Source organism: Vulpes lagopus, chromosome 15 (genome assembly GCF_018345385.1).
Source record: "Vulpes lagopus strain Blue_001 chromosome 15, ASM1834538v1, whole genome shotgun sequence".
NCBI lineage: Eukaryota > Metazoa > Chordata > Mammalia > Carnivora > Canidae > Vulpes > Vulpes lagopus.
Genome location: NC_054838.1, coordinates 36559397 through 36586365, shown reverse-complemented (window position 1 = coordinate 36586365; position 26969 = coordinate 36559397). Strand labels below are relative to the sequence as shown.

At 38.3% G+C, this 26969-nt stretch overlaps 1 protein-coding gene and 1 pseudogene across 2 annotated transcripts in view; one reads left to right on the top strand and one right to left on the bottom strand.

The window, feature by feature from the left end:
* The window catches only part of CCDC81 (coiled-coil domain containing 81), a 41107-nt gene extending 26650 nt beyond the window's left edge, over positions 1-14457 (bottom strand). Inside the window, exons 1-4 of one of the 2 annotated variants that reach the window (XM_041730290.1) lie at positions 14108-14457; positions 8113-8174; positions 6660-6816; positions 2551-2807 (exon numbers count right to left, since the gene is read on the bottom strand). In XM_041730290.1, coding sequence (XP_041586224.1) covers positions 2551-2807; positions 6660-6816; positions 8113-8174; positions 14108-14186 — 555 coding nt within the window. In that variant the 5' untranslated portion in view covers positions 14187-14457. The remainder of the gene's footprint in view (positions 1-2550; positions 2808-6659; positions 6817-8112; positions 8175-14107) is intronic. The other variant, XM_041730291.1, reaches the window with a different exon arrangement.
* Positions 10069-10194, top strand: LOC121476350 (annotated as a pseudogene).
* Positions 14458-26969: the final 12512 nt, after the last annotated feature.

Genomic DNA, 26969 nt, shown 5'->3' with positions numbered 1-26969 from the left:
TACATCGTTAAGAGGAGAGCCAACTTATAGAAACTATCAGGAAAATGAGGCTAATTTCACTCTTGACCCAAATAATTCTGAAATTGGGTGGTTAAGAGCAGGACCTGAAGTCGGGTGGATTCATGTTCACATCCCCATACTGTTAACAGTTATGTAGCCTTAGACCCTGGGTAAATGGGGATAACAATAAGATCTAATTCATAGGATTTTTATGAGGTACTATATATAAGTGGCTCGCACATAATAAGCACTCAACAAATAGCTATTATAATTATTATTACATTATACAATAATCACATTATGACATCCTAGTGTAGGAGAATATACAAAATTATTTTGGCATTAATGATATGGTTTACAAAAGATATTAAAGGGAATTTCTTTTTTTAAAAAAGATTTTATTTATTTATTCATGATAGAGAGAAAGAGAGAGAGAGAGAGGCAGAGACACAGGCAGAGGGAGAAGCAGGCTCCATGCCGGGAGCCCGACCTGGGATTCGATCCCAAGACTCCAGGATCGCGCCCTGGGCCAAAGGCAGGCGCCGAACCGCCGAGCCACCCAGGGATCCCCTTAAAGGGAATTTCTAAAAAGAGATTTTAAATATGTTTCCAAAAAAAAGAAAAAATAATAAATAAATAAATATGTTTCCAGCAAAAGCAGCATCAGTGAAATAAACCCACAGCTTCCCAAGAGAACCATTCTGCAAGACAGCCCTGAGGTTTAAGTTATGGGACATCTGAGGGGAAAACAATCACTCTCACCACTTTACAGCAATTTTCCAAAATGTGTTTTATAGATGTTATCAATATAGGATTAAACTAAAGTTCCATGATTCATGATTCAGTTAAAGTGGCTTCTTTCCAGCCTGACTTCTGAGACCTTTTAATATGCCTATGTGCTTTGTTCCTCTGTCCACGAGGGTGATACATGTAGCAGTTTGCCGTCTGCTTTGGCCTCCAGATCCTTTCTTCATAGAATCTCTCTCAGGACGACTTCTGGAAAACGGTCCTAAAAAGTTATGTCTTAGAGTACAGCAGGCCAATTAAAATGCTGTCCTCTCTTCTAAACACATTATTAAAGCTACAAAGTTTCATAGACTCCCTGAAGATTAGAGATGGGCCAGTGTTTTGGCTTTGCTTCCAATGTGTTTTTAATGGAAAAAAAGAGAGGGTGTCTACCCTTGTGTGTGTCTACTTCACACACACACACACACACACACACACACACACACACACACACAGGGTTGGTTCCTCTCCTGCATGAAGCCAGATCATGGAAAAAACACCAAAGCCTCAGTATGCGCAACTCTTAAATCCCCATCCCAGAGCTCTCTGAAAGGAGAAATTTGAGGGTAGAATTCGACCATATTTATATACTTTTGGTTAAAACTCAGGCTTTGGCTTTTGCTCTATGGGACTTGGATTATACAACATTCTATGATAATCTAATTAGCTTATATCAACTTTGTCGTTGCCAGGAATGTACGTAGGGCACACAAAGCATCCAGTTAGTTCTGTTGATTGACTGTTTCACCACCTCCTTAAACTCTGCTATGTCCACCTTACCAGCTACTGAATAGTTAACAATGATGGGGTCAGTTATGAAATCTGTTCCACAATATGGCAAATTAAAAGCTAAAGACACATTTCCATGACTCGATTTATTGTAGGCTTTAAATACTACATTAAATTATTACATTAAATACTACAACCAGGGTGCCTGGGTGGCTCAGTGGGTTGAGCATCTGCCTTCAGCTCAGGTCATGATCTCCAGGTCCCTCTCCCTTTGCCCACCCCCAGACCCTCATTCCCCGCCCCCACTTGTGTGTGTGTGTGTGCATGCACTCTATTTCTAATAAAATCATTGAAAAAAATTTTAAGTAAAATACTATAACAAAAAAGAGCATTTAGAGAGTCTGATTCTACCACTTATTAGCACCCTGACTTCAGGCTTCCCACATAAGCTGAGCCCCCATTTTTCTCATTTATAAAATCAGGATGATAATAATACCAGTTTTACAATTGTTTTGAAACTCAAATGAAATAATATATGTGGAGGAATTTTTAAACTATGAGGTACCATAAAATATTCAGAATTATGAGTTTCTATTACTATTTATATTTTTCAGTTGGCATTAATTCAAAATTTAGTTTATAGTTTCTTTGCCCTTCTAGCCTTTTGGTCAAAGAGTAAATCATCTATAAACAAGTACTTCTTTGCATTTGGGGTAAGAGCCATTTAAAATATGTCAATGTGAAATTTTCTTTTTCTTTTTTAAAGATTGACTTATTTGAGAGAGAGAGAGCACGCGTGCATGTGAGCAGGAGGAAGGGCAGAGGGAGAGAGAGAAAGAATCTCAAACGGACTCCCTGTTGAGCATGAAGCCCAATAGATTAGTATCCCATGACTTGAGTTGAAACTAAAAGTCAGTTGCTTAACCGACTAAGCCACCCAGGTGCACCTCAACCTGAATTTCTCTCAATAATGACACACAGTAATTCAAAGCTATACTTGGGAGAGGGGTTTAGAGAAGGAAAACGTTAATTTACATTTGCTAGAGCTTTTGCCAATGCCCCAGTTCCATCCATCGTACAAAGGAAGTCCTTATAAAATCTCATCTTCACTTTGTTGCCTCTAATCACAAGGACCCCAATTCCTTTGAAAGTAAATTCCACATTTTGTTTGATGGAAATGGATCGTGATAAAAAAAGCAACGTCTCCTTCACACATCCTTCCACTGTATCCCTGCTAAATGGACCCTCCAGGGATATCATGACAAAATTAAGTGGAACAACCGGGATATCACCTAGAGGGGAAAAAGACAAGGTGGGGGGGAAAGAAGTGGAAATTACAAGGACATATCATATATACTCACAAATAATTATGATTCTCACTACTCAAAAATAGAATTGTCCACATGAAGCCCTTAGCTGTACCCTATTAACAGACACTAATTAGCACAATTTTCCCTAAAAGTATATTTTTGCTCAAAATAAGAACAATTAGCTTTCTAAGCAGTACTCCAGACAAACTTTTATTTTCTCTCGGAGACACAGTAATAACTAACTCCATCTCTTCATCAGAGTTTTCTGAAGTTTTCAGCCCCCTTATCTCTCAGGACATACTGTAGAAATATTTGCCTATCTTCTCCAGTTATTACACCATTTCTAAATGTTTATAAATATCTATAAATGTCAAGTGATTTGAAAAGATAGTCATCTTTAGTAGAAGTTACCTTCAAATGAAAGTATGTTTTATTAGAGGGTCTCAGACTGGATAACTTGCTTTTCCTCCCTAATGAGTCCATAAATGATATTGCGAAGGAATATGGTTATATCTAGCATAAAAATAAGCAGAATCTATTCCACTACAACAGACCACCAGTCAGAAAAGGGGATAAATAACAAAGATGATCAAAATGATAAATCCCAAAAGAGGCAGTAAACAAGATCCATTAATAGAGGAATAGGATAGAAAGAAGAACATTCTGGGATGCGTGGGTGGCTCAGCGGTTGAGCATCTGTCTTTGGCTCAGGGTGTGATCCTGGGGTTCTGGAATCGAGTCCTGCATGGGACTTCCTGTGAGGAGCCTGCTTTTCCGTCTGCCTATGTCTCTGCCTCCCTCTCTGTCTCTCATAATAAATAAATAGAATCTTTTTTTAAAAAAAAGGATTATATTCTAAATATTCATTCAGCAAGCTTTAATTTATAGCTTTTCAAGTGTCCAATAGTGCTGGCTGATAAGGATTAATATCTCTACAGGACACAAGCTTCCCTATATCAGCCCATAGTCTTCTGCATGATTTAATGGTGATTCTATACCACCTCTATCCACTTTATTTTTTGTAAATTTCTTAAAAGAGAATGCTATATTACCCGCCTCCAGATTGTCCCCTCCCATTCATCTAATGTCTCTCTTCCATCTGTCTTTCAGCCGATGTATCTCAGTAAGGATACTATCATCTCATGATGGACAAGCCAATGAATGTATTGCAACTCTTACTCTCATGATCTTCTGTAACTTCTGTTGACCATGCCCTCTCTTTGCTCTTGTATCCATAGCACTATTCTTGGTTCTCCAATTTCCTCTTCCTTGGTCTTCTTTGATGACTTCCTTTCTCTTCTACTTCTGATAAGATAGGGTTTTATTGTTGTGTTGTTGTTTTGTTTTGTTTTTTTGACAAAACTTTGTCTTTGTCCGTCTCCTCCCCTTATTTCATATCCTCTCTCAGGTAACTTTATCCAAATCTTGACTTCTAGTCCCCACCCCTCTCCTAAAATCTGGAATTATCTCCACCTAAGTATCTCTACAGGAATTTCAAATGTAACATGACCAAAAGTGAACTCACTATTTCATTGCCACCCCAACCTTCTTTCCTCCTTCATTCTCTATAGCATTAATGAGAAGAATGTACATCTGTTTTCCAAGAAATCTAAGTCCTGCTTAATACCTTCCTTCTTCTTGCTACCCACCACTCTCAACTGGCAGTGAAATCCATATGAAATATATCATGAATAGATTTCTTCATCTTCCTCCTGATTTCCAATGCCTTCATTCAGCCTTTTACTATATTTCACCAAACTACTGTAATTAAAAGAGCTATCTTCCTAAACTAAAAACTGGACTAACATAATTCCCTGCTCAAAAACTTTCAGTGGCTCCTCATTGCCTATAAGATGAATTCCAAAGTGCTTATCATAGTGCCTAAGGCCTTTTACAATTTGACTGCTACCAAACATTTTTGTCTTACCATCTTCCACTTGCCTCAACAATCATATGCCCTGGCCACACAAAACTACCCATAATAGGTTTTGCTCTTTCTTTTATTCTTGAATTATTCCTATTATTCCTGAAATATTTTCCATAGCTTCTCTGCCAGCAAAGTCCTATCAACCTTTAAGACTTCCTGGCATACTGAGTGGCTCAGCGGGTTTAGCGCCTGCCTTTGGCCTGGGGCATGATCTCCTCTCAGCTCCCCTAGCACTTGACCCAGTTTTGATCAATGCTGCTTTCACAGCATTCAATCATGTTGCAACACTTGTTTATATATTTCTTTCCCATGCTAAATTCTGAGCTCTTCAAAGCAAGGATCTTGTCTTGACAATCTTTAAGAATCACTGTATGTTTAGTTACCTAGTTAATTAATGATGAAAAATCATAACCCCAAAGCTAAACTGTAGACAGAATTGTTCTTGTGAATCAATTCAAGCGTAAATGTTTAATCTGAAATCCCTTCAACCTTGTAAAAAAATTAAAAATTAATTATGCAACCCTGTAAAAAAATTAACTATGGATCTTTTTTTTTAAAGATTTTATGTATTTGAGAGAGAGAGCACAAGAGAGAGAAAGCACAAGCAAGGGAGGGGCACAGGGAGAAAGTGAAGCAGGCTCCTGGCTGAGCAGAGAGCCTGACATGGAGCTTGATCCCAGGACCCTGATATCATAACCTGAGCTGGAGGCAGATGCTTAACTGACTGAACTACCCAGGCACCCTGGATCTAAACTACTTTTTTTGGACTATACTATGAGATCCAAGATGGAAAACTAATTCTATGGAGCAAATATTTTTGTTAAAAAAAAAAAAAAAAAGTTGGCCTTATTTTCACCTTATTTGGGAGGTTTTGATGAATTAGGATATTATATGTCCATAATACTCTAGGTAGAATTGGCTGAAAAGTCCATCAAATCTACCATATAGTTTATGTACATAATGAATTCTAAGTACAATTTGTTTGTATTGTTTTCCCAATCTTTCATTTTTTGGTGGGAAGTTATTCTGAAAATAAACTTTTGGGGAAGTTAACATAAAAGCAAGTTTTAGCCTTTTCACCTGCTGACATTGGGGGTAGGCTATCTCTCTTTATCCATGTATGAGTCTGATGCAAGAAGGGATGATAAGGAAGGTCAAAAGGAACACAGTCCAAAAATCAGGAAGGAAGCCCCAAAGCCCCTAAGTAACCAGGGCAACTATCACGAAGTCCATACACCAAAGGTGGAATGTAAGCAAGCATCCTGTGTCAGGTGTCATGTCTGTTTTGTTTACCACTATATCTCAAGCTCTTGGAACAAGGCCTAACACATAGTTGGTCCTCAGTAAATATTTGTGGAAAGAGGGAAGAAAGGAAGGGAAGGAGAAAGAATCAGGGAGAAGGAAGGAAGACTTGGGTGTGAGAGGTATACAAGGTATTCATTAAGTCCTTATGGAATTATTAACCTTCTCACTTTTAAGTTCTAATAATTTAGATTATATATGATAGAAAAACAGTTAGTGATCTTTTTCATAGCTAATACAGACTGTAATTCTAACCAGAGACCCTAATTAACTTTTTCTTTATAGCCACTTTTAACTTCTGAAGGCCTAAAAATATGAATAAAGCCTGTACAACTCTGTAAAGAGGTATTTATATAAATTTGCCTTGATATCACATTAAGTCTTCCCATGCCTGGCTCTGAAGCTACTAAGGTATAAAATGGCCTGCAAGGAAGACTGTATATCATTTCTTGTGTTGGTCCCTTCCTCCTCCAAAGGTACCACCTGAAAAGTGAGCTCCTCAAATCAGAAACTGATAAAACAGCATGTGAACAAACTTTGCCCTTTCATTTTCATCCCCATGCCAGTTATTTTCTGAGAAAGTCTTAAATATTGAAGAGATTTACCAGGAATATATATTTTGTTTTGTTTGAGTCCATGAATCTGTACTAACTTCTCCGCCATGATAAACATGGGCCTCTGAATCAGAATAAACTTGTTGTTTCCCACCTCAAGTTTTTGTCTCGTGAAAGTGAAAGTTCCAAGTCCTGGAATCTGAACCCCCTAAAAGAAAAAGGAGGGGGCAAAAAAAAAAAAAAAGAGCAGCAATCAGAATTCACTGAAGGGGTAAGGAAAAATAACCCTTTGTACCGTTATCCAAAAAAACATGAAAAGAATTAAGCCTTAAATAGTTAATGATCTCTACAATCTCTTACAGCTATAGTATGTTATGACTCTAAGTTTTCATTTAAGTATAAATGTAATAATATATTGATCTGCAATACTTCTGACATCAGATCCCCCATCTCCATTATCATTCAAAGGCTGTGAAGACTAAGAAAGTTTGTATGGAGGCTGCAGCTACTTTTAATCTATGTTTAAGATTCCTCTTGTCCTAAATTGTGTGAAATTCTAAATTTTAATCATTTGCCATACAGAGAAGGAATTTAAGAGGCCATAAGAATCTCTGCTTTCTCATTCCCTCTTTTAGGTTTTGTCTCTTATTTAAAATCAGACAATCCAGCATCCAAGGCATATGCTGCAGTGTAGTGATCTTGGCTGATGGGTAGAAGCAAATGCTTTTGGCTCTCAAACTAGGTCTCTGTCTCCCTGGAAATATCATACCTCAAGGATTACAAATGCCTACAGGCGCCATGAAAGAATGTAAGGGAATGAAGGTAGCCAATCAGAGGACGCAGTAGCCAGAAAGTACAAACCCTATCCAAAGGCAAGAGCCCATTGTTGGCTCCAGCCCAGTGTCATTGTGCAGGAATGGGAAACCGGTATTATTAAATCTGCTGATTTTTCAAGAAAAGATTGAAACAGATCCAAAATTTCATATAAACTGTCCAAATTTTGGGTGGTGGTGACTAATTCAAATATCAGACCAAACAAAGTAATTCTGAAGGATGAATTTAGCCGAAAGGCTATCAGTTATATTGGGACCTCTGGGTAGCATGTAAAAGTTCCACAATTTCCCAGCTCCCTCCAAACTCTTCAAGATTCTGTCCAGTTTTATCACATCCAAATTCAAAGCTGGGAAAAGTTCCTCATTTTTGGCAAGTTGAGTTCAGTCCCTGATTGTCTTCTTGTACTTCAGTTAAAACCCATTCCATGTAAAGGCACAAGATAGGAAACAGCATATCCTTCTACAGCTATGCCAGGAACTATCAGGTCACAGAAAAACAGAATACATCTAGTTCCTCTACACATAGCCAGGCTAATCAGTGTTCTGCTTGCTATCACTACAAGAGCAGAACTTTTACAAATTCATTACCTAAGAATAAAATCCATGTTATACAAGACTAAGGAGGAAAGACCTTTTGGACTCTTGCATTAAACCTGAAGTATAAATCTTACCTTGCGTAGGGATAGCTGCCGTTCCACAAATCCTGAAACATTCGCCCAGATAGTAGAGACTTCTGAAATTCAAAGGAAATAAAAAATATTTTAAGCTCTCATGTACTACTATCTAGTCCTAGTAAATAAAAAAGTAAATATGAAATGCAGAATCAAATAATACTAATTCCTAATTAATTCAGAATTAACAGAAAATAAGGTCATTCCCCAAAGTTAATTTTCCTAGTGACTAAAGCTCACCTTTTAAGTTCCAAAATGTGCTTAATAATAATAAACAAACTTTTGAATAAAATCTTTCTAGGATAGAGGAAACTCTGTCACACATTTCCTTTTACTCAATAAAGGAAATTCTATAAATTCTATAAAAGTGTGACAGAGTTCCTCTTATTCTATAAATAGAGCTAACCAAGTATAATCTAGCCTTTTTTAAAGTTTTTATTTAAATTCCAGTTAGTTAACATACAGTGTAATGTTAGTTTCCAGTGTACAATTTAGTGTTTCAGCACTTCCATACAACACCTGGTGCTCATCGTAAGTGCACCCCTTAATCCCCATTACTTATTTCACTCTCAACTTTTCTTAATGACCCATTCAAAAATTATTTAAGGAGTGTCTACTCTGTGGCATCTGAGCAATATAAACCTTCATTCTTATACCATTATATAACACAGAAATAAAGGCAAGCACCATTAAGGCATGAAAGGCTGTTGTCTGTACATTAACTGTCTCTATACTTCTGTTTTTAATTCTCTTTTTTCGCGGGGGCGGGGGCTCTTTATAGAGATTGCACGTGTGTGTATGTGTGTGTACGCACTCATTTATCATCTTTTTCCACAACCTTGCCCATATGATAAATTCCATGACAGCAGGGACCTATATTGGTTGGTGCACTGAATCTATCAACACTGAGTAGTATGTAGTAGCTTTCAGTATTTTTTAAATGTCTTATGCCCATATAACATAATTACTAACCTATAAAACAATATATTTTTTAAATTGAGATTCTATTGACACATAAGATTATGTTGATTTAGGGACGCCTAAGTGGCTCAGCAGTTAAGCATCTGCCTTCAACTCAGGGCATGGTCCCAGGACCCAGTCCTGCATCCGGCTCCCTGCAGGGAGGCTGCTTCTCCCTCTGCCTCTGTCTCTGCCTCTCTTTCTCTGTGTCTCTCGTGAATAAATAAATAAAATCTTTTTTAAAAAAGATTTATGTTAGTTTCAGGTGTACAACATGATTCGCTATTTGTTATATTGCAAAATGATCACCATATTTTTATTTTTTATTTGCTTTTTTAAAAATTATTTTATCTATTTGTTAGAGAGAGAGGGAGAGGAAGGGAGCACAAGTGGAGGACGGGGAGAGGAAGAAGCAGACTCCCTCTGAGCAGGGGGCCCAATCCCAGGACCCCGGGGTCATGACTTGAACGGAAGGTAGACACTTAACTGACTGAGCCACCCAGGCACCCCTTGACTTACTTTTCATTCTCATTTGTTACTCTTAGACTACCAGCTGTCACCTCTCTCTGCTGCTAGTGCTCTGCAGAACCCCTCCCTAATCCTAATTTACTGCTTCTGATCTATGTTTTTTATTTCAACAAATATACTAATATTATGTCTAAAACAATAATTTTTAACAAAAGACCTTCGGGTCGGGACCCAAGGGCCTTTACTTTGAATCAGTGCACAGACTTCTCACTTCTGCTTTGAATGATCAGAGAGAGGTCTTCTTTGTTTTTCTTGTTCTGAGCTGTGTTTCTGCCCACCCGCCCCCCCAGAGAAAAACTGGTAGAAAAATAAGTAGTTGCCAATAACTAGCGTTAAATATGTGATATGAAGGTATACTCTAGGTATAACTAATATTTAGAAATACAGAGACTTGGCAGCGGCCACTGTGCAAACCAGACTTTGCTGGCTCCTGCGCCTTGCTCCACTTCCTCTGCAATCAAGTCTGACAAACCCAATATGGCTTAGAGTGAGAAATTTGATACGTTGAAATTGAAGAAGACAGAAACGCAGGAGAAAAACTCACTGCTTTCAAAAGAAACGACTGAACAGAAGAAGCAAGCAGGCGAATCTTAATGAGGCATGCATGCCAGTATGCACCACACGTTCCACAAGTAGTGCCTTCTTTTAGCTATTTAACTTTGTCAGATGCAAAGAAGTTGGATCAAGTTTAAATGACTATGCTGCCCCTTTTGACACCAAAGAATTGAGAACTACTGACAACGAAAGCCTCACTTGCCTCTTCCATCTGCCTGGCTGGCTGGCAGGGAAGGAAAAGAACTTGGATGTTGGTAATGGAAGAAGCTGGGTGGGAGAACAGTAAAATCTAAAAATGAAGCTGGTCTGAGGTGTCCTGCAGGCTATAAAATGCAGTTTAATCAGAGTGCTATTTTTTTGTTCAAATGATTTTATTTATGGGAATACACAATTTTTTAATATGCAAATAAAAAATTTAAGCCTAGAAAAGGAAAAAAGGAAATGCAGAAAATGAAGTCTGTCTTGACATCTCCATTCCAAACCTAATTATGTGTATTAAAGATACTTTTTTTTTTTTTTCCAAACACACAAGGGTTTATTTAGAAGCTCCACCTTGGGTCCAAGGATACCTGACACAGCAGAGCAGGGACTTGGACTGGGTATGGATGTTTAACCCAAGGTGGGTTTCAGCTTATAAAGATACTTTCCAGGGGCGCCTGAGTGGCTCAGTTGGTTTAGTATCTGACTCCTGATTTCGGCTCTGGTCAGGATCTCAGGGTTGTGGGATTGAGCCCCATGTTGGGCTCTGCACTCAGCATGGAATCTGCTTAACTCTCCCCCTCTGCCTCTCCCCCTGCTCATGGGCAAGTATGTGCTCTCTTTCTCTCTCTCAAATAAATAAAATCTTTTAAAAAAATACTTTTCTTTAAAAAAAAAAAAGATACCTTCCAATGAGGAACTCTTTGCAAATCAAGAGTGTTATGTTTTAATTCTCCAAACAAAAGATCAAGAACAGTGACATTTACCAGGTTGCCACATTGGAATATGGATACAGTTGGTGACAAAAGACCAATTCTTTCCCAACTTTGGAAACTGCTTGATTTATTGGTATAATTTTTATTTCTAATGGCTTAAACCACTACCTAAAGCAGGGAAATTGCAGTCTTTTAATTCCAGAATATCAAGGTTATAAGTATTTTTATTAATATGCCATAAAAGGAATAGGTTAGGCAATGAGAATTACCAGTGATTCTCATGGGCATCTAGGAATAAGTTGGGTGATGGAAATTCACTTACCCACCAAGAAAACTAGGGCTGCATGCTACAGTAAGCCAAGTGATTCTTCCCTTCACACTAAATCACAGAAACACAGTTTATTATAACTAAGTATTTTCTCTACCCTGCTCTATCCTACTGTATTCCCCACTCCTTCCCACTACGATAGACAAAAGAATTCTACTTCTGGCTGCTAAGAACTAAGAAGATCTTTCAACCAATCCCAATTGTATACTAAATAAAATTTTTCATCATGACCAAAAATGTCATTAAATTACTAATAATACAAAATCTCCATACCCGGATTTACACAGAGATCTTTCAAAGTTACTAAATCCAAACTGTTAAGTCATTTCACCTAGACTCATGATACGTAACTCAAATTTCAGGAAAGCAATCTATTACAAAAGGAAATGATTTAATTAGAGCCAGGAGAAACTATATCGCTTGCAACCAAACTCTAATGCAAAGACTTGATGGAGCTTAACTGGAAATTTGAGGATCATCTGTCTTCACTTGGATGGTATATTCAAGTCATGTTGTTTTATGCTATACAATCTAATGGATAAAATTATGTAAGAGGAGAGTCTATAACTCTAAACTTAAATTTGCTACTTCTTACTGAAGACAAAGAAAACCTGCACATCATTTCTTTTAGGAAGCTTTAGGGTCCTGCACTTCAACTGGAATAGATGGATTTGAAAATCTTACAAACTATGATTTTTAAATTTGATTTTTCTGACATCCCAAAGTCAGAGGACATCACTAAATCTCAAAATAGAAATTGTAATCCAGTCTAAAACACAAGTTAAAGAATATGCAACTTTTATATTTTAGAGAAACCTGGGGTTATTTATTTTAATCAAATACTGAAATACCAAGAATCACTATTATAAAGAAATAATCCCTGAACATTCCTTCTATACTCAGTTCAACCATCATTTGACTTCCAATTCTAAATGTTTTATGCATTCAAAACCATATTTTTAAACACAGTGCCAAGTAGCAGGAATACTTATTTTACATATGATCATTATAAAAAGGAACTAAGTGTCCATTATGTAAATTATAGGATAATATATGCTTGAAATAGATATTAATACCAAATATAAAAGTTCCCTGACTTCATAAGACCTCTTCTAAAATTAAAATACTGACACAAAAAAGCAAAATATTCAAGAGTGATTTGAACAAAGAAACATACTCCCAGAGCTCACTGCAATGGAAAGATCAATGTGTGGCCTTCCTGCCTCTGCAGATGGCTAGCTTTATGTAGTCTTCAATAATTTGAACAGTTCTCATCCATTAAATGATGACTGGGCATTCTAAGTACCCTAATTACATTATAGTAAACTTTGGTGAAACACGTGGAAGCAACAGAACTTGATATATACAATGATGAAAAGTTAATTTATATGTTTTGCTGAGATTGAAAGTTCATCCTCATCTCCTTACAATGGTTCATTTGTGAACGTTAATAAGTAGTCATTTGACTTGTGTTTCTGTTGTTCAACCAATAAAGCTCTTGCTGAGAGGTCCCCAATGGTCCCCTTGTCCATAAATTCAATAGATATGTTTAATTTTCACCTCTCCCATCCTTCAGTCTTATCTAACACTGGTGATCGCTCTCTCCTCTTTTAAACACCTCTCCATTGGCTCCACACTACTGTCTCCTGGGTTCTCTTCCTACCTGTCTAGCCATTTCTTCTCTGTCTCCTTTGTAAGGTAATCTTCCTCAACTCAGCCATTAAGTGTTGGAATTTTCAAAGGTACAGCCCTCAGCCTTCGGCCTTCACTCCAGACTCTGTTTAGGCAGTCACATCCATACCCAGGGCTTTAATGACTACCAATATGCTGATGACTCCCACGTGTTTTTTTAGAAGCCCAGACACCCTCCCTGTTTTCAGGTTCTAGACATGTGTATCCAACTGCTTCTTTGGATATCTCACAAAAGACACTTCATGTGCTCAAAACAGGATCTTCCTTCCCTTGAATCTTATGCTGTTAGCCAGGGTTTTGATCTCAATGACTGGCACCACCATCTATTCAGTTATATGAGCCAGGAACTCAGAACTCATCCTTGAGACTTCCTTCCTCTCCCACCCTCCTATCCAGTCCACTACCTGTAGAGTTTACCTGTAAATAGCCTTTCGGTCTGTCTACTTCTCTCCACTTTTGCTGCTACCATTTTAGACCAAACTACTATTCACTTTCACTTAAGTTACTGTTCTAGGCATTCTTGACACTCCAGTTCATTCTCCACTTTGCATCCAGAGCAATCTTCTCAAAACACAAACTTGATCATGTCATTCAACTCCTCCTTTAGCCCCATGCAAAACACTCAACAGCCTTCAGTCAGGCTTAAAATAAAGGCTACCATCTTTAATATGATTACTAGGCCCTGCATCACCTGACCCGTTTTCTTTGCATGATGTCTGAAGAGCAGCCATTTGGGGTGGTTGCTTTTAGCTAACATTTATTGAGCACTTACTTTGCCCTAGTCCCCAAGTTAATACATTATCTCTTTTATCAAAATCCTCAGTTGGCCACTTTCCCTCATTAAGGCAGTCAATAAAGAAACTGTCTCTGGGTATCTAATATGAGCCTGCTGAGATTACCAGCCCGTTTCCAAGACAACATAGCCACTCCAGTGGATAGGGAAGGAGGTTTTCCACCTCCTCCTGGCAGCAGGTGAAGATCCAGCCCCCAGGGCACTCACCCCTTATCAAGTACTTACCCTCCTGGCTGAGCGACAGCAGGGTAGGCAGCATCTGCCTGCCCAGGTCCTGCATGGAAGGGATGATAGTGTCCAACATCGCAGCTTTCTAGTTGGATCGGTGCTCAGTCCTCAACAGGTCTCTTCTTTTTATGGAGTTTGTACAAAAGTGATTTTTCCCACCCTCCAATCCCTTCTCCACAGAGCTAGGGATGTCTCTTAAAAGTAAAAATTACCAAATCTTGATTTTATTTTTTCCTTCTTTCTTAAGTGTTCTTTCTCACTGTCCCTCCCACTGCCCTGGTTCCTCCTGAGGGGCTCCCACTGCAGGAACCCCGAGGGCTGTCCTGCACCAGGATGCACGTGAAAGCCTTTGGGGACACTGAGAGGACACCGAGAGGCCCAATGACAGGGTGAGCGGGAGCGAGCCCAGAGCAGGGAAGGGAGGGCAGGCCAGCCGCAGGGTGGCGAGACGTGTTGCTAAGACGCGACAAAGGCTTGCGGCGTTGCTAGGGTGTCACCCCGGGCCTCGGACCGCGTCGCTGCCCACGTTGCCAGGGTGATTCCGGAGCTCCCAACAGCAAGGCTGCGGAGTAACTTCGTGTTTATCTTTTCCTTTCCCTTCTTCCCCGGGGCAGCGAAGAGACTTGGTTGCTTCTGTAACCACCTTGCACCAGTTCGGAAATACTTTCTAACCCCGGCGTGGACATTTGCGTCTCCAGATCTGCGGGAGGGCTGGAGTGTGAACTGGATTTTGTTTCTCGCGTTTGGTTTTCCCTGGGCTCTCTTCCTGGGAAATGGAGAGCCGGAGGGCTGGGGAGAGAAACGGACGTTTCTTTAATTACAGTCATTTTTTTAATTCCCTGTACACTGCCCGAACGTCATCCTACAGACCTGTAATAGTCTCCCCTCTGCTGATGATGAATTATCCCAAAGTGAACACACACGTAAGCCCCACCCAGGCCAAGAAATAGAACTCTGGCATCCACCACTCACTACTCACTTAGGATTAGGCAAGCTACCCTACCCTCTGAGGTTCTCTATGAAAACTGGGAGTTAATAAAACTAAAGTCACACAAAGAGTTTTCCCAGAGTGTGTTCCACAGGATACTAACTTGTGTTGATAAAAATAAATGATAACTGGAAAAAGGAAAGGAGGGAGGAGGAAGGAAGGGAGGGAAGGAGGAAGGACAAAAGGAAGGGAGGGAGGGAGGGAGGGAGGGAAGTTCTGTCAGCACCACAGAAACATCTCACTCCTCCTCCAGCCATTATTCCAACAAATACTATAAATTTGTTTTATCTGTGTTTCAACTTTTGGAATCATATAGTATGTATTATTTTATTTGTGGCTCTGTCCCTCAACATGATGTTTGTAAGATTCTCCATGGTTTCGGTGGTAGCAATTTGTTCGTTTTCACTGTTGTATATTATTCCTGTGTATGAATATGACACAATTTATTTATCCGTTCCATTACTGAGGGAACATATGAGTTATTTCCATTTGAGGGCTAATAGGAATAATGTTGCTGCAAACATCCTTCAACAAAACTTTTGATGTACATCCATACTCATTTCTGATGTGTATACAATTAGGAGTAGATTATGGGTCACAGGAAATGCAGATTTTAACATATAATGCCAAGCAGATTTCCAAAGTGACTATTGCAATGGTGGTTGGAGGGAGAAACCTCTGGCACTTAGTGTGAACAGAAATTAGGGGTGCCTGATGGCCTGCAATGTACACTACAGTCCTGTACAGTGAAGACTGTTCCACATTCTGTACTATGTTGCAATATCTCACCAGATTTCTATGTAAGAAAAGAAAAAGACTACTTATGAACCTAGAAAAAAAATCCACTTTAAGTGCAAATATGAAGAAGTTTTTTCTTAGTTTCAATATCACTTAATTTCCTAGAAATTCAAAATCCAAGTAAACTGAGAAAAGATTACGCCTTTCTTTTCAGGATTTAAGAATTCTTCACTATTTAGGAAAACTATAATCATTACAGTTGATGAGGCTGGTGGCAGTTGAGTAGCCAACACACCTAAGCCAGACTGCATTTGTTTTTTTTTTTGTTTTGTTTTGTTTTTAATTTTTATTTATTTATGATAGTCATCAGAGAGAGAGAGAGAGGCAGAGACAGAAGGAGAAGCAGGCTCCATGCACCGGGAGCCCGACATGGGACTCGATCCCGGGTCCCCAGGATCACGCCCTGGGCCAAAGGCAGGCACTAAACCGCTGCGCCACCCAGGGATCCCCCACACTGCATTTGTAGCCGTGGCATTCATAGTGATTCTTCCTGTTGGTATAAGGATGTGGCAACTTCGTTGGCCTTCCAGCATAGTCATGCCTGAACACACAGCTCTCCAGCTCCCATATGTTATTTTGCTATACATTACTTACATTATACTAGAGCTCTGACTTTATACTCACTTTTTGTAAGTACACTCCACGTTCAGTATGGAGCCCAGGGCGGGGCTTGAATTCACAACCCTGAGGTGAAGACCTGAGCTGAGATCAAGAGTTAGATGAGATACTTAAAATACTGAGCCACTCAGGTGTCTCTTTTATATTCATTTTTAAGTGGTATGGGTAAATAAGCTGTATTATCCATAAACTTCACTTTAGATAGTAATAAGGCGCTCAGGCAAAATATTTGTTATAAAAAAGAATCGTTGTATCTAATAGGACTGAGAAACTCTGTGCTGGAAAACGACAAGCTCCATAACTCAGGCTTTCTCTCTCTCCACCTTCTAATAAGAAGCTCAGAACTAGGTTTTAGGCCTTTCATAAGCTGGTTTCTTGGAAAAATAATTTCCTCCCACTCTCTCTTTTATGACCTGCCTTCTGCCCTTAGTCTATGAGGGCAGTCTATCCTGTTTAGTCTTCAAGCACTTGTCTGCAGAATAGGCTGTCTCAAATTCTTTGGGGAAATAACCAGGGAAGGTTGTTGAATGGGCCAGCAACAAATAATGGGCAAACTCTTCTGTGACAGCTGTCTTGACAATTGCTGAGCCAGCTACCTTTTAGTGGTCATGTCAGGATTATTATTCAATCTTAAGATAATGAAGTTGAAAAAATATATTAGTTTCTTAGAATAATAGATTATATTAACCTAAACATGGTGATGACACTTCTAGTCTCCAGAAAAGTTGTCTTCACTTTCAAACAATGGTTATGAATGACTGCTAATTATTAGTGAATTATAAATGACCAAAGGAAGATCTGCAAATGATAAAGGCAAAGACTTTTCTTTCAACATCTTTTCCTTTTACCAAAAGTCTCTTGACAAAAGAAGCTGTGGAGATACATGCGACTCAGCGTTTACTAGCAACTTTAAATGAGCTATAAACATGTATCCTGAAAATACATACCCTTTAGTTGATAACAAAGCTCAAGCAGACTTTGTAATTCCACTGCTTACAGAATTTGCTCTTTGGATACACCTGCATGGTACAGACAAAGAAATATATAAAACATCGTTTGTAATGCTAATTCTTAGAATTAACCTAAGATAACCATCACAGGGAACTAGTTAAATTGTAAATTGTACTTTGGAATACATTTTAAGAGTTTGCTTAGGGGGATCCCTGGGTGGCGCAGCGGTTTGGCGCCTGCCTTTGGCCCAGGGCGCGATCCTGGAGACTCGGGATCGAATCCCACGTCGGGCTCCCGGTGCATGGAGCCTGCTTCTCCCTCTGCCTGCCTCTCTCTCTCTCTCTCTCTCTCTGACTATCATAAATAAATGAAAACTTTAAAAAAATTTAAACAAAACAAAACATCGGGGTGTAGGTGTCCTGGTGTTTAAAAAAAAAAAAAAAGAGTTTGCTTAAAAGAAAGTTGTACGCTGGTACGCTGGGCAGCCCGGGAGGCTCAGCGGTTTAGCGCCACCTTCAGCCCAGGGTGTGATCCTGGAGACCTGGGATTGAGTCCCACGTTGGGCTCCCTACATGGATCCTGCTTCTCCTTCTGCCTGTGTCTCTGCCTCTCTCTCTCTCTCTCTCTCTCTCTGTGTCTCTCATGAATAAAAAAATAAAATCTTAAAAAAAAAAGAAAGTTGTACATTTATGTGCTGATATTTTAAAAGTTTCAAGATATATTAAGTGAAAACTTGCAGAATCGTATTAATAATATGCTATTTGTTTCAAGTATACATATAAATATATATGTGTATTCATATATATGTTTATAAATTCATAGAATATTTGAGGAAAGACATAAAAATATTAACAGTGGCTATTTTTGGATAGTATGGAATTATGTGTGGAGAGCAGTTCAGAGAACTTTTAGGTTAACTTTTCTCCTTTACTTACTGTTTACCAAGAGCATGGATTATCTTAGCAGTAATATATTTTTTTAAAGATTTTATTTATTTATTTATGAGAGACACACAGAGAGAGGCAGAGACACAAGCAGAGAGAGAAGCAGACTCTCTGCTGGGAGCCCAGTGTGAGACTCAATACCAGGACCCCGGGATCATGACCTGAGCGGAAGGCAGATGCTCAACCACTGAGCCACCCAGGTGTCCCCTCTTAGTAGTAATATTTTATTTTTTTTTATTTATTTTATTTTTTTTTATTTTATGATAGTCACAGAGAGAGAGAGAGAGAGAGAGAGAGGCAGAGACACAGGCAGAGGGAGAAGCAGGCTCCATGCACCGGGAGCCCGATGTGGGATTCGATCCCGGGTCTCCAGGATCGCGCCCTGGGCCAAAGACAGGCGCCAAACCGCTGCGCCACCCAGGGATCCCAGTAGTAATATTTTAAAGATAATTTGCAAACAAGAGCAACAGAGGACAGAGAGAGATAGAAACAAACTGGGCCAAAGTTTTTCAAAGTACTTTAATATACATTTACTTTTGTACAAGCTTCAACTCACCTTGCAAAACCACCATTGAATGGGCAGTCACTTTTACCCAGACCTCAAAACATACACAACATCCAGTGGCTTGTACCAAGGGCAACTTCTCAACTTATTAAAAAGGAAAATATTTGTAATATTCTTGTTTTAATATTACACAATACAATAAAAATTTTCAATAAATAATTTAACTCACATCTATTAAATATCTAATACACATCAAGCACTTTGCAAGTTGGTAAGAGGAATACAAAAGAAACCCCTATACCATTCATTCACCATTTAACAAATATTTATTGAAAAAAGTTCTAAAACCAGGATTGGGTTCCAAAGATAATGTGTAAATTGAAAATTCAATAAATGAGCCAAGTTACTCTAGAAATAACTTCTTAGGAAGGTACCATGTTAGAGACCCACATAGCATCTCTTGGTTCATAGACCCAATCCAGCCAGTTTTCCCTCCAGCTTTGGATCAAATCACTTTCTTGTGAGCATGTAATGAAGCAATTGGCTTATGATTAGGAAAGCAATCTTGTCTGAAAAATTCAACTAAATAGTAGCATTGCACTCCGCACAGTGAGATGCTTACACTATAGGTACTTGGAAACTGAGACAGACTGAAAATATACCAGATGCATCTCTCCAATCCCTTGTTTACTCAAGGGCTTAGGCAGAAGTGGGCTTCTGGTGGCTTTCTACCACATTAACTTAGCTAAGATGGAATTGCATTTCCCAGAATTCCCTTCCCTGTATGATTCTAGGTTAGAGTTAGTAAAGAGATAAATTTGTGTGAGATTTGAAAGGCAGAAGTAAAACATAACATATGTTTATGCTCTGAAGATCATTGTAGGGCCAGGCACTGATCTGCTGGCTTACCACGTGGGCATGGCCACGGCTCTCCAGCTCCCATCAGCTCTCCTCTCTCAGCTACTCTGAATCCTAAACTAAATGCCTGTTCAACAGTGTGGCCAAAGACACCACCTTATCCTACAAGTCACATGTATCACTGAAGTTAGATACAAAAAGAGACTAATGCAAGTCCTAATTTGTTCTTATAAGTTCTAGTTTGTCCTCGTGGTTTCTGGCTTATCCTCACCAAATCCAATCTGTTTTTATTCTCCCCCATTTCATGACCATCTTTCCTTCCTGACTGTTGTTCCTGCTGACTGCAGGCCCAACACCAGACAGGCTGCTGAAGCAGCCCCTACAATTACATAAGGGCTAATGCTCATAACAATCCCATACGCTTCATCATTCATAGGGCTTCAGCTTCTCTGTCTACACTAACGGATTCAGGACTAGTGGTTAAAACTGAAGCGTTTAAATTTAAATTATTTTCTTTCTGCTCTACTTAGATTTGAAGTCATATAAATTAAGGGCTTGTGCACTGCAGCTTTGTTATAAAGACACATTAACTCTCATGTCAGAGGTATGAAGACAATGTAATGGAGTAACAAGGAGAGGAACATTACTTATAACTGATATGATTTGTCTGAGTGCTAAGCAAAGAGTTTGGGGCTTTATCTGGAAGTTGTGGATGGTTCCTGAAGACCTTGGAATAAGATGATGACCTGATCATCCACAGAGTATTATATTCTCCAGTACCGTATTAAGATGAAGCTCATATTTCACTACATGGCATAAAAAAATCCATATTTCAGGTGGCAACTAAAATCAGAGAAATTTCTGAGGGAAATGAAGGAAATCCACCAGATTAAAAGGATAAGTGCTGGGGTGCTGGGTGACTAACTCGGTGAAGCAGCTCCCTTCAGCTCAGGTCATGATCTAAGGGTCCTGGGATCAAGCTCCACATCAGGCTCTTGGCTCAGAGGGGAGTCTGCTTCTCTTCCTCTCCTTTGCTCCCCATCCCCTCATGTGTGCACATGCACTCTCTTTCTCTCAAATAAATAAATAAAGCTTTAAAAAATAAACAAATAAACAAATGGATAAGTGCTAACCATTGCAAGGCTAGCCACAGGATGATTAATGTCACTGACAATGACAGCTGTTTATAGCTTTTTGAGGATGAAATGGCAAAGATACAACACAACTGAAAAAAGGTAAATTAGCTAATGTAACAAATGAGAATATTTTGAGACTAAGCTATAGAATGATCATCCAAAAAGGAAAATAGCAAAACTCATCAAATTAGACTATTTGAAAACAGAGCATTTCAAGAAATAAGTAGCACACCATTCTGCCTGGATTATTTATAAGATATAAGTCATACGATAGGACTTTCCCATGTTTAATAGATGTGACCTCAATGAATAATAAATATGATAATAATACCCATGTATATCACATCTGTTTGTGAATAGAAAGGTGATATTTATGCTATAATAATCTGACTCGCTCTTCTTATAAACATTTTGTAATTTTTTTCTGTTTCACATGTGCTGAGATGAAAAGTTTGGCATTGAAAACCTGCATTAACACCTAATATTAGCATAAATCTTTTGTATGGCTGAAAAAAATTATATTTCTGAGCTTAAATTTTAATTGATAAAAACAGGAATAATGATGATAAATACTAATAGAGGAAATTCCCAAAATTTTAAAAGAAATAATGAGAAAAACTAAAATAAGATTTCGTAGTTACCAAAAATTCTTAACTTGCAGTTACTTGCCTAATTTCACTATTATATTATACCATTCTACATGAGCAAAACAAAATGTGTATTCTATAGTCAAAGGAATACTTCTGGATTTTTTTTTTTTTTTTTTAAGTGAAGACTACTGGTCAATAAGAAAGCTCTGAAAAGAATTTAAATGTAAATGACTTTAGGCAATGTGTGATAACTTGGTTAGCCAATTCACATCACACAAAGATTAATTTAAAATGGATTATGGAACTAAATCTAGAAGCAAAAACTATAAACCTCCTAGAAGATTTTAAAACATGTTTTAAAACATAAGAGAGAAATCTTATGATATTTAGGTTAAGTAAATGTTTCTTAGGACACCAAAAGCATGAATTACATAAGTTAAAAATGTGATAAATGGGACTTTACCAAATTTTAAAGGTTTTGTTCTTTAAAGGACACCATTAAGAAATGACAAAGAGGGACACTTGGGTGACTCAGTGGTTGAACACCTCCCTTAGGCCCAGGGCGTGATCCTAGAGTCCTGGGATTGAGTCCCACGTCCCACTGCTCCTCCCTCTGCCTGTGTCTCTGCCTCTCTCTGTGTCTTTCATGAATAAATAAATAAAATCTTAGAAAAAAAAAAGAGAGAAAGAAAGCTTTTAAAATGGGCAAAATTCTTGAACAAGAACTTCTCAAAAAAGGAAGCTAAACATACATCTATCTTATGATGCAGCAATTCCACTTCTAAGTATACCCTCCCCAAAATAACATATTGATTTGTGTGTCTATAAAAATTTGTTCAAGAATGTTTATAACAGCTTTATTCCTAGTAGCCAAAAACTGCCAACAATCTAAAACATCCATTAACAGTATAAACAAACTATGGCACATTCATACATTGGAACATGGCACAACAAATAAAAAAAGAATAGACTGAGACACCTGGGTGGCTCAGTGGTTGAGTGTCTGCCTTCGACTTAGGTCATGATCCCAGGGTCCTGGGATCAGGTTCGGTGTCAGGCTCTCCACAGGGAGCCTGCTTCTCCCTCTGCTTATGTCTCTGCCTCTCTCTGTGTCTCTCATGAATAAATAAATAAAAATCTTTTTTAAAATGAAATTCACACACCCAGACTGTGTGTAATCTCTGTGGGGCAGTAATTCCTGGTGACCACACTCCATTACTGAAGCTGAAGGAAACAGATCCTTGCCCTCCTTGACTCAGCAGAGCCAGGCACCAGGCATGTGACACATGCTCAGTTATCAGATGCTCTTTCTTAGACTCAGAATGTTAAGCCAGTGAGAGAAACAACAGAAAAGTCTGGAAGATGTGCACTTCAGGGATGGAGTCCCCTCTTCACTATTCTGCTTATAATAAGTGCCAAGATTCCTAATGACCAGGGCTTCAAAACCCCCTTGATTCCTGCCCATTTCCAAGTCAGTCTCCCAGATATGATTACACTGTATGCTTCCTAATTGTCTCTCAATAATTCCCTTCTCCTTAAGATAGTTCAAGTCAGTATCTGTGGCCTTGTCTGCTTACAAATTTGTCAAACAACTAAAAGTCAGATTAGTGTTGGGGCATAATATGAGGCTATACATCCTCCCATCCCATTATCAGAGAATAAACCTGAGCATTCCAGGAGAAACATTTAAATCCTAGCTTTAGTTAGTTAGGTGGCTTAAGTAGAGCCATGTGCAATTAACATGAGGGTCCTTTGAAATGAAAACCAGATAAAGAAAGGGGCAAATGCCAGTAGGAAGATTAGGCATTTCTAATGTAGATTAGATTGGGTAGTCCTAGAATAGAAATCAATCCTCAAAATAGCATACTAATTTCAGGTATTTTAAAAGAAAACCAGCTGCAGCTGGGAAGCACTCAGTGGATTCCCCTTGCTCTCCCTCACCTTACAGAACATCTCTCCCTGCAGAGACAAATGGGGGAGAAAAGAAGGACCACGTGTATATAACCAATGAGTAGATTATGCAAGGAATTTATGAGACACAAAAGAAACTAAGAGTTGAAATTTCTTTATTCTGTGGGTTAAAGAGTGACTTATCCAAAAGACAAAGAAACCAGGAGAATCTCTCCTGAGATACTCTGTCACCTTATGGCTTATGCAGTCTAGCTCTGCTTTTATACAGGGCAAGGGAAAAAGTTAATTAGACGAAAACCCTAGTGCTTGCTCCCTGCCTATGGACTCCATATGACTTCAAAACAGTAAATTGACCTTGTGAGTAAAGAACAATGTAAAGTTCTATAAAGTTCTAATGTGTACTTAGAAGAATGTATTTGGTATAGGGAAAGAGAACCCTACTCCATGACTGCTCACAGCTTATCAAGTCTTTTTTTTTTTCATGGATCATTCCTTTGGTGTACCTAAAAAGCCATTGCCACACCTAAGGTCATTGAAATTTTCTCCTATGTTGTCTTCCAGGAATTTCATAGTTTAATACTTTATATTTAGGTCTATTATCCATTTCAGGTTATTTTTGTGATGGGTATAAGGTTTGTGTCTAGATTCTTTCTGTATGTATGTGTGAATGACCAGTTGTTTCAGCATCATTTGTTGAAGAAACTATCTTTGCTCCATTGTATCTCCTTTGCTCCTTTGTCAAAGATCAGTTGACTGTATTTATGTGGGTCTATTTCTGGGCTCTCTATTCTGCTTCACTGATATACTTGTCTATTGTTTTGCCAAGTTCATACTGTCTTGATTACTATAGCTTTATAATAAGATTTAGAGTTAGGCACTATTGTTCCTCCAACTTTGTTCTTTTTCAACATTAAATTGGCTCTTTTGGGTCTTTTGCCTCTTCATATGGACTTTAGAATCAATTTGTTGATATCCACAAAATTACTTCCTGGTATTTTAATGGGATTACATTAAATCAATAGACCAAGTTAGGAAGAACTAACATCTTGACAACATTGTGTCATCTTATCTATGAACATCCTATTTCCTTTTCTTTAAAAAAAAAAGTATTTTATTTACTTATTCATGAAGGACACAGAGAGAGAGTCAGAGACATAGGAAGAGGGAGAAGCAGGTTTCCTGCAGGGAGCCTTACATGAGACTTGATCCCAGGACCCTGGATTATGACCTGAGCCAAAGGCAGATGCTCAACCACTGAGCCACCCAGGCGTCCCCCTATTTCTTTTTCTTGTCTTATTGCATTAACTAAGATTTCCAGTACAATTAAAAAGGAGTCATGAGAGGAGACATTCTTGTTTTGTTCCTAATCTTAGCAGGAAAACTTCTAGTTTTTCACCATTAAGTATTAACTGTAGGGTTTTTGTAAGTATCCTTTATCAAGTTGAGGATATTCCCCCTCTATTCCTGGTTTGCTGAGAATTTTATTATCATAAATAAGTGTTGAATCTTGTCAAATTTTGTCTATATCTATTGAAATGATTATATAATTTTTCTTCTTTAACCTATTGATATGATGGATTACATAATTTGATTTTCAAATATTGAACCAGCCTTGAATACCTGGGTTAAATCCCACTTACTCATGGCATATAATTCTTTTTATACATTGTTGAGTTTATTTGTTAATATTTTATTTTTGAGGATTTTTGTATCCGTGTTCATAAGAAATGTTGACGTGTGGTTTCTTTTCTTGTAATATCTTTGTCTGGTGTTAGGATAATGCTGGCCTCAAAATGAGTTAGGAAGTATTCCCTCTGCTTCTGTCTTCTAGAAAAGGCTGTAGATAATCTATAATTTCTTCATTAAACATTCTGTTGTTGAACTCACCAGTGACTCATGTAGGCCTGCTGCTTTCTGTTTTGGAAGATTATTACTAATTTACTTTCTTTAATAGATATAGACCTATACAGAGTGTCTATTCTTCCTTTTGATTTTCCCCAAATTGATTCCCAAGTTCTGAAGGACTTTTATCTACTACCATCTTTTCCATTTTTCTCAAAACCCAAGTACACATACCACATGAAGGAAATAAAATTCCAAACAAGAAATACATTTTTGGGGGGGCTTGGGGCAAGATGGCGGAGCAGTAGGGTCCCCAAGTCACCTGTCCCCACCAACTTACCTAGATAACTTTCAAATCATCCTGAAAACCTACGAATTCAACCTGAGATTTAAAGAGAGAACAGCTGGAATGATACAGAGAGAAGAGTTTGCGCTTCTAACAAGTACAACTTGTTTTTAGCCACTCTGCACTGAGCAAAATGACTAGAAAGATCTAACCACAAAAGAAAGAATCAGAAACAGTACTCTCTCTCACAGAGTTACAGAATTTGGATTACAATTCGGTATCAGAAAGCCAATTCGGAACCATAATTATAAAGCTACTGGTGGCTCTGGAAAAAAGCATAAAGGATTCAAAAGACTTCATGACTCAGAATTTAGATCTAATCAGGCCAAAATTAAAAATCAATCAAGTGAGATGCAATCCAAACTGGAGGTCCTAACGACAAGGGTTAATGAGGTAGAAGAAACAGTGAGTGACATAGAAGACAAGTTGATGGCAAGGAAGGAAGCTGAGGAAAAGAGAGAAAAACAATTAAAAGACCATGAGGAAAGGTTAAGGGAAATAAATGACAGCCTCAGAAGGAAAAATCTACATTTAATTGGGGTTCCAGAGGGCACTGAGAAGGACAGAGGACCAGAAAGCATATTTGAACAAATCATAGCTGACAACTTCCCTAATTTGGGGAGGGAAACAGGTATTCAGATCCAAGAGATAGAGAGGTTCTCCCCGCCTAAAAATCACTAAAAACCATTCAACACTTCGACATTTTTTTTTAACACCTCGACGTTTAATAGTGAAACTTGCAAATTCCAAAGATAAAATCTGTAAAGCAGCAAGAGACAAGAGATCCCTAACTTATATGTGGAGAAATATTAGATTAACAGCAGACCTCTCCACAGAGACCTGGCAGGCTGACAGGATATATTCAGGGTCCTAAATTAAGTATATTAATAACCAAAGTAAAAATATACTTAGATAATAATACACTAATACTGGGAGACTCTAACACGGTGCTTTCTGCAAATGACATATCTTCTAAGCACAACATCATGAATGAAACAAGAGCTTTAAATGATACACTGGACCGGATGGATTTCACAGATATTTACAGAACTTTATATCCAAACACAACTGAATACACATTCTTCTCAAGTGCACATGGAACTTTCTCCATAATAGACCACATACTAGGTCACGAATCAGGTCTCAACTGATACCAAAAGATTGGGATTGTCCCCTGCATATTTTCAGACCATAATGCTTTGAAACTTGTACTCAATCACAAGAAGAAATTTGGAAGAAACTCAAACACATGGAGGTTAAAGAGCATCCTGCTAAAAGATGAAAGGGTCAACCAGGAAATTAGAGAAGAATTTAAAAGATTCAAAGAAACTGAGAATGAAGATACAACCATTCAAAATCTTTGGGATACAGC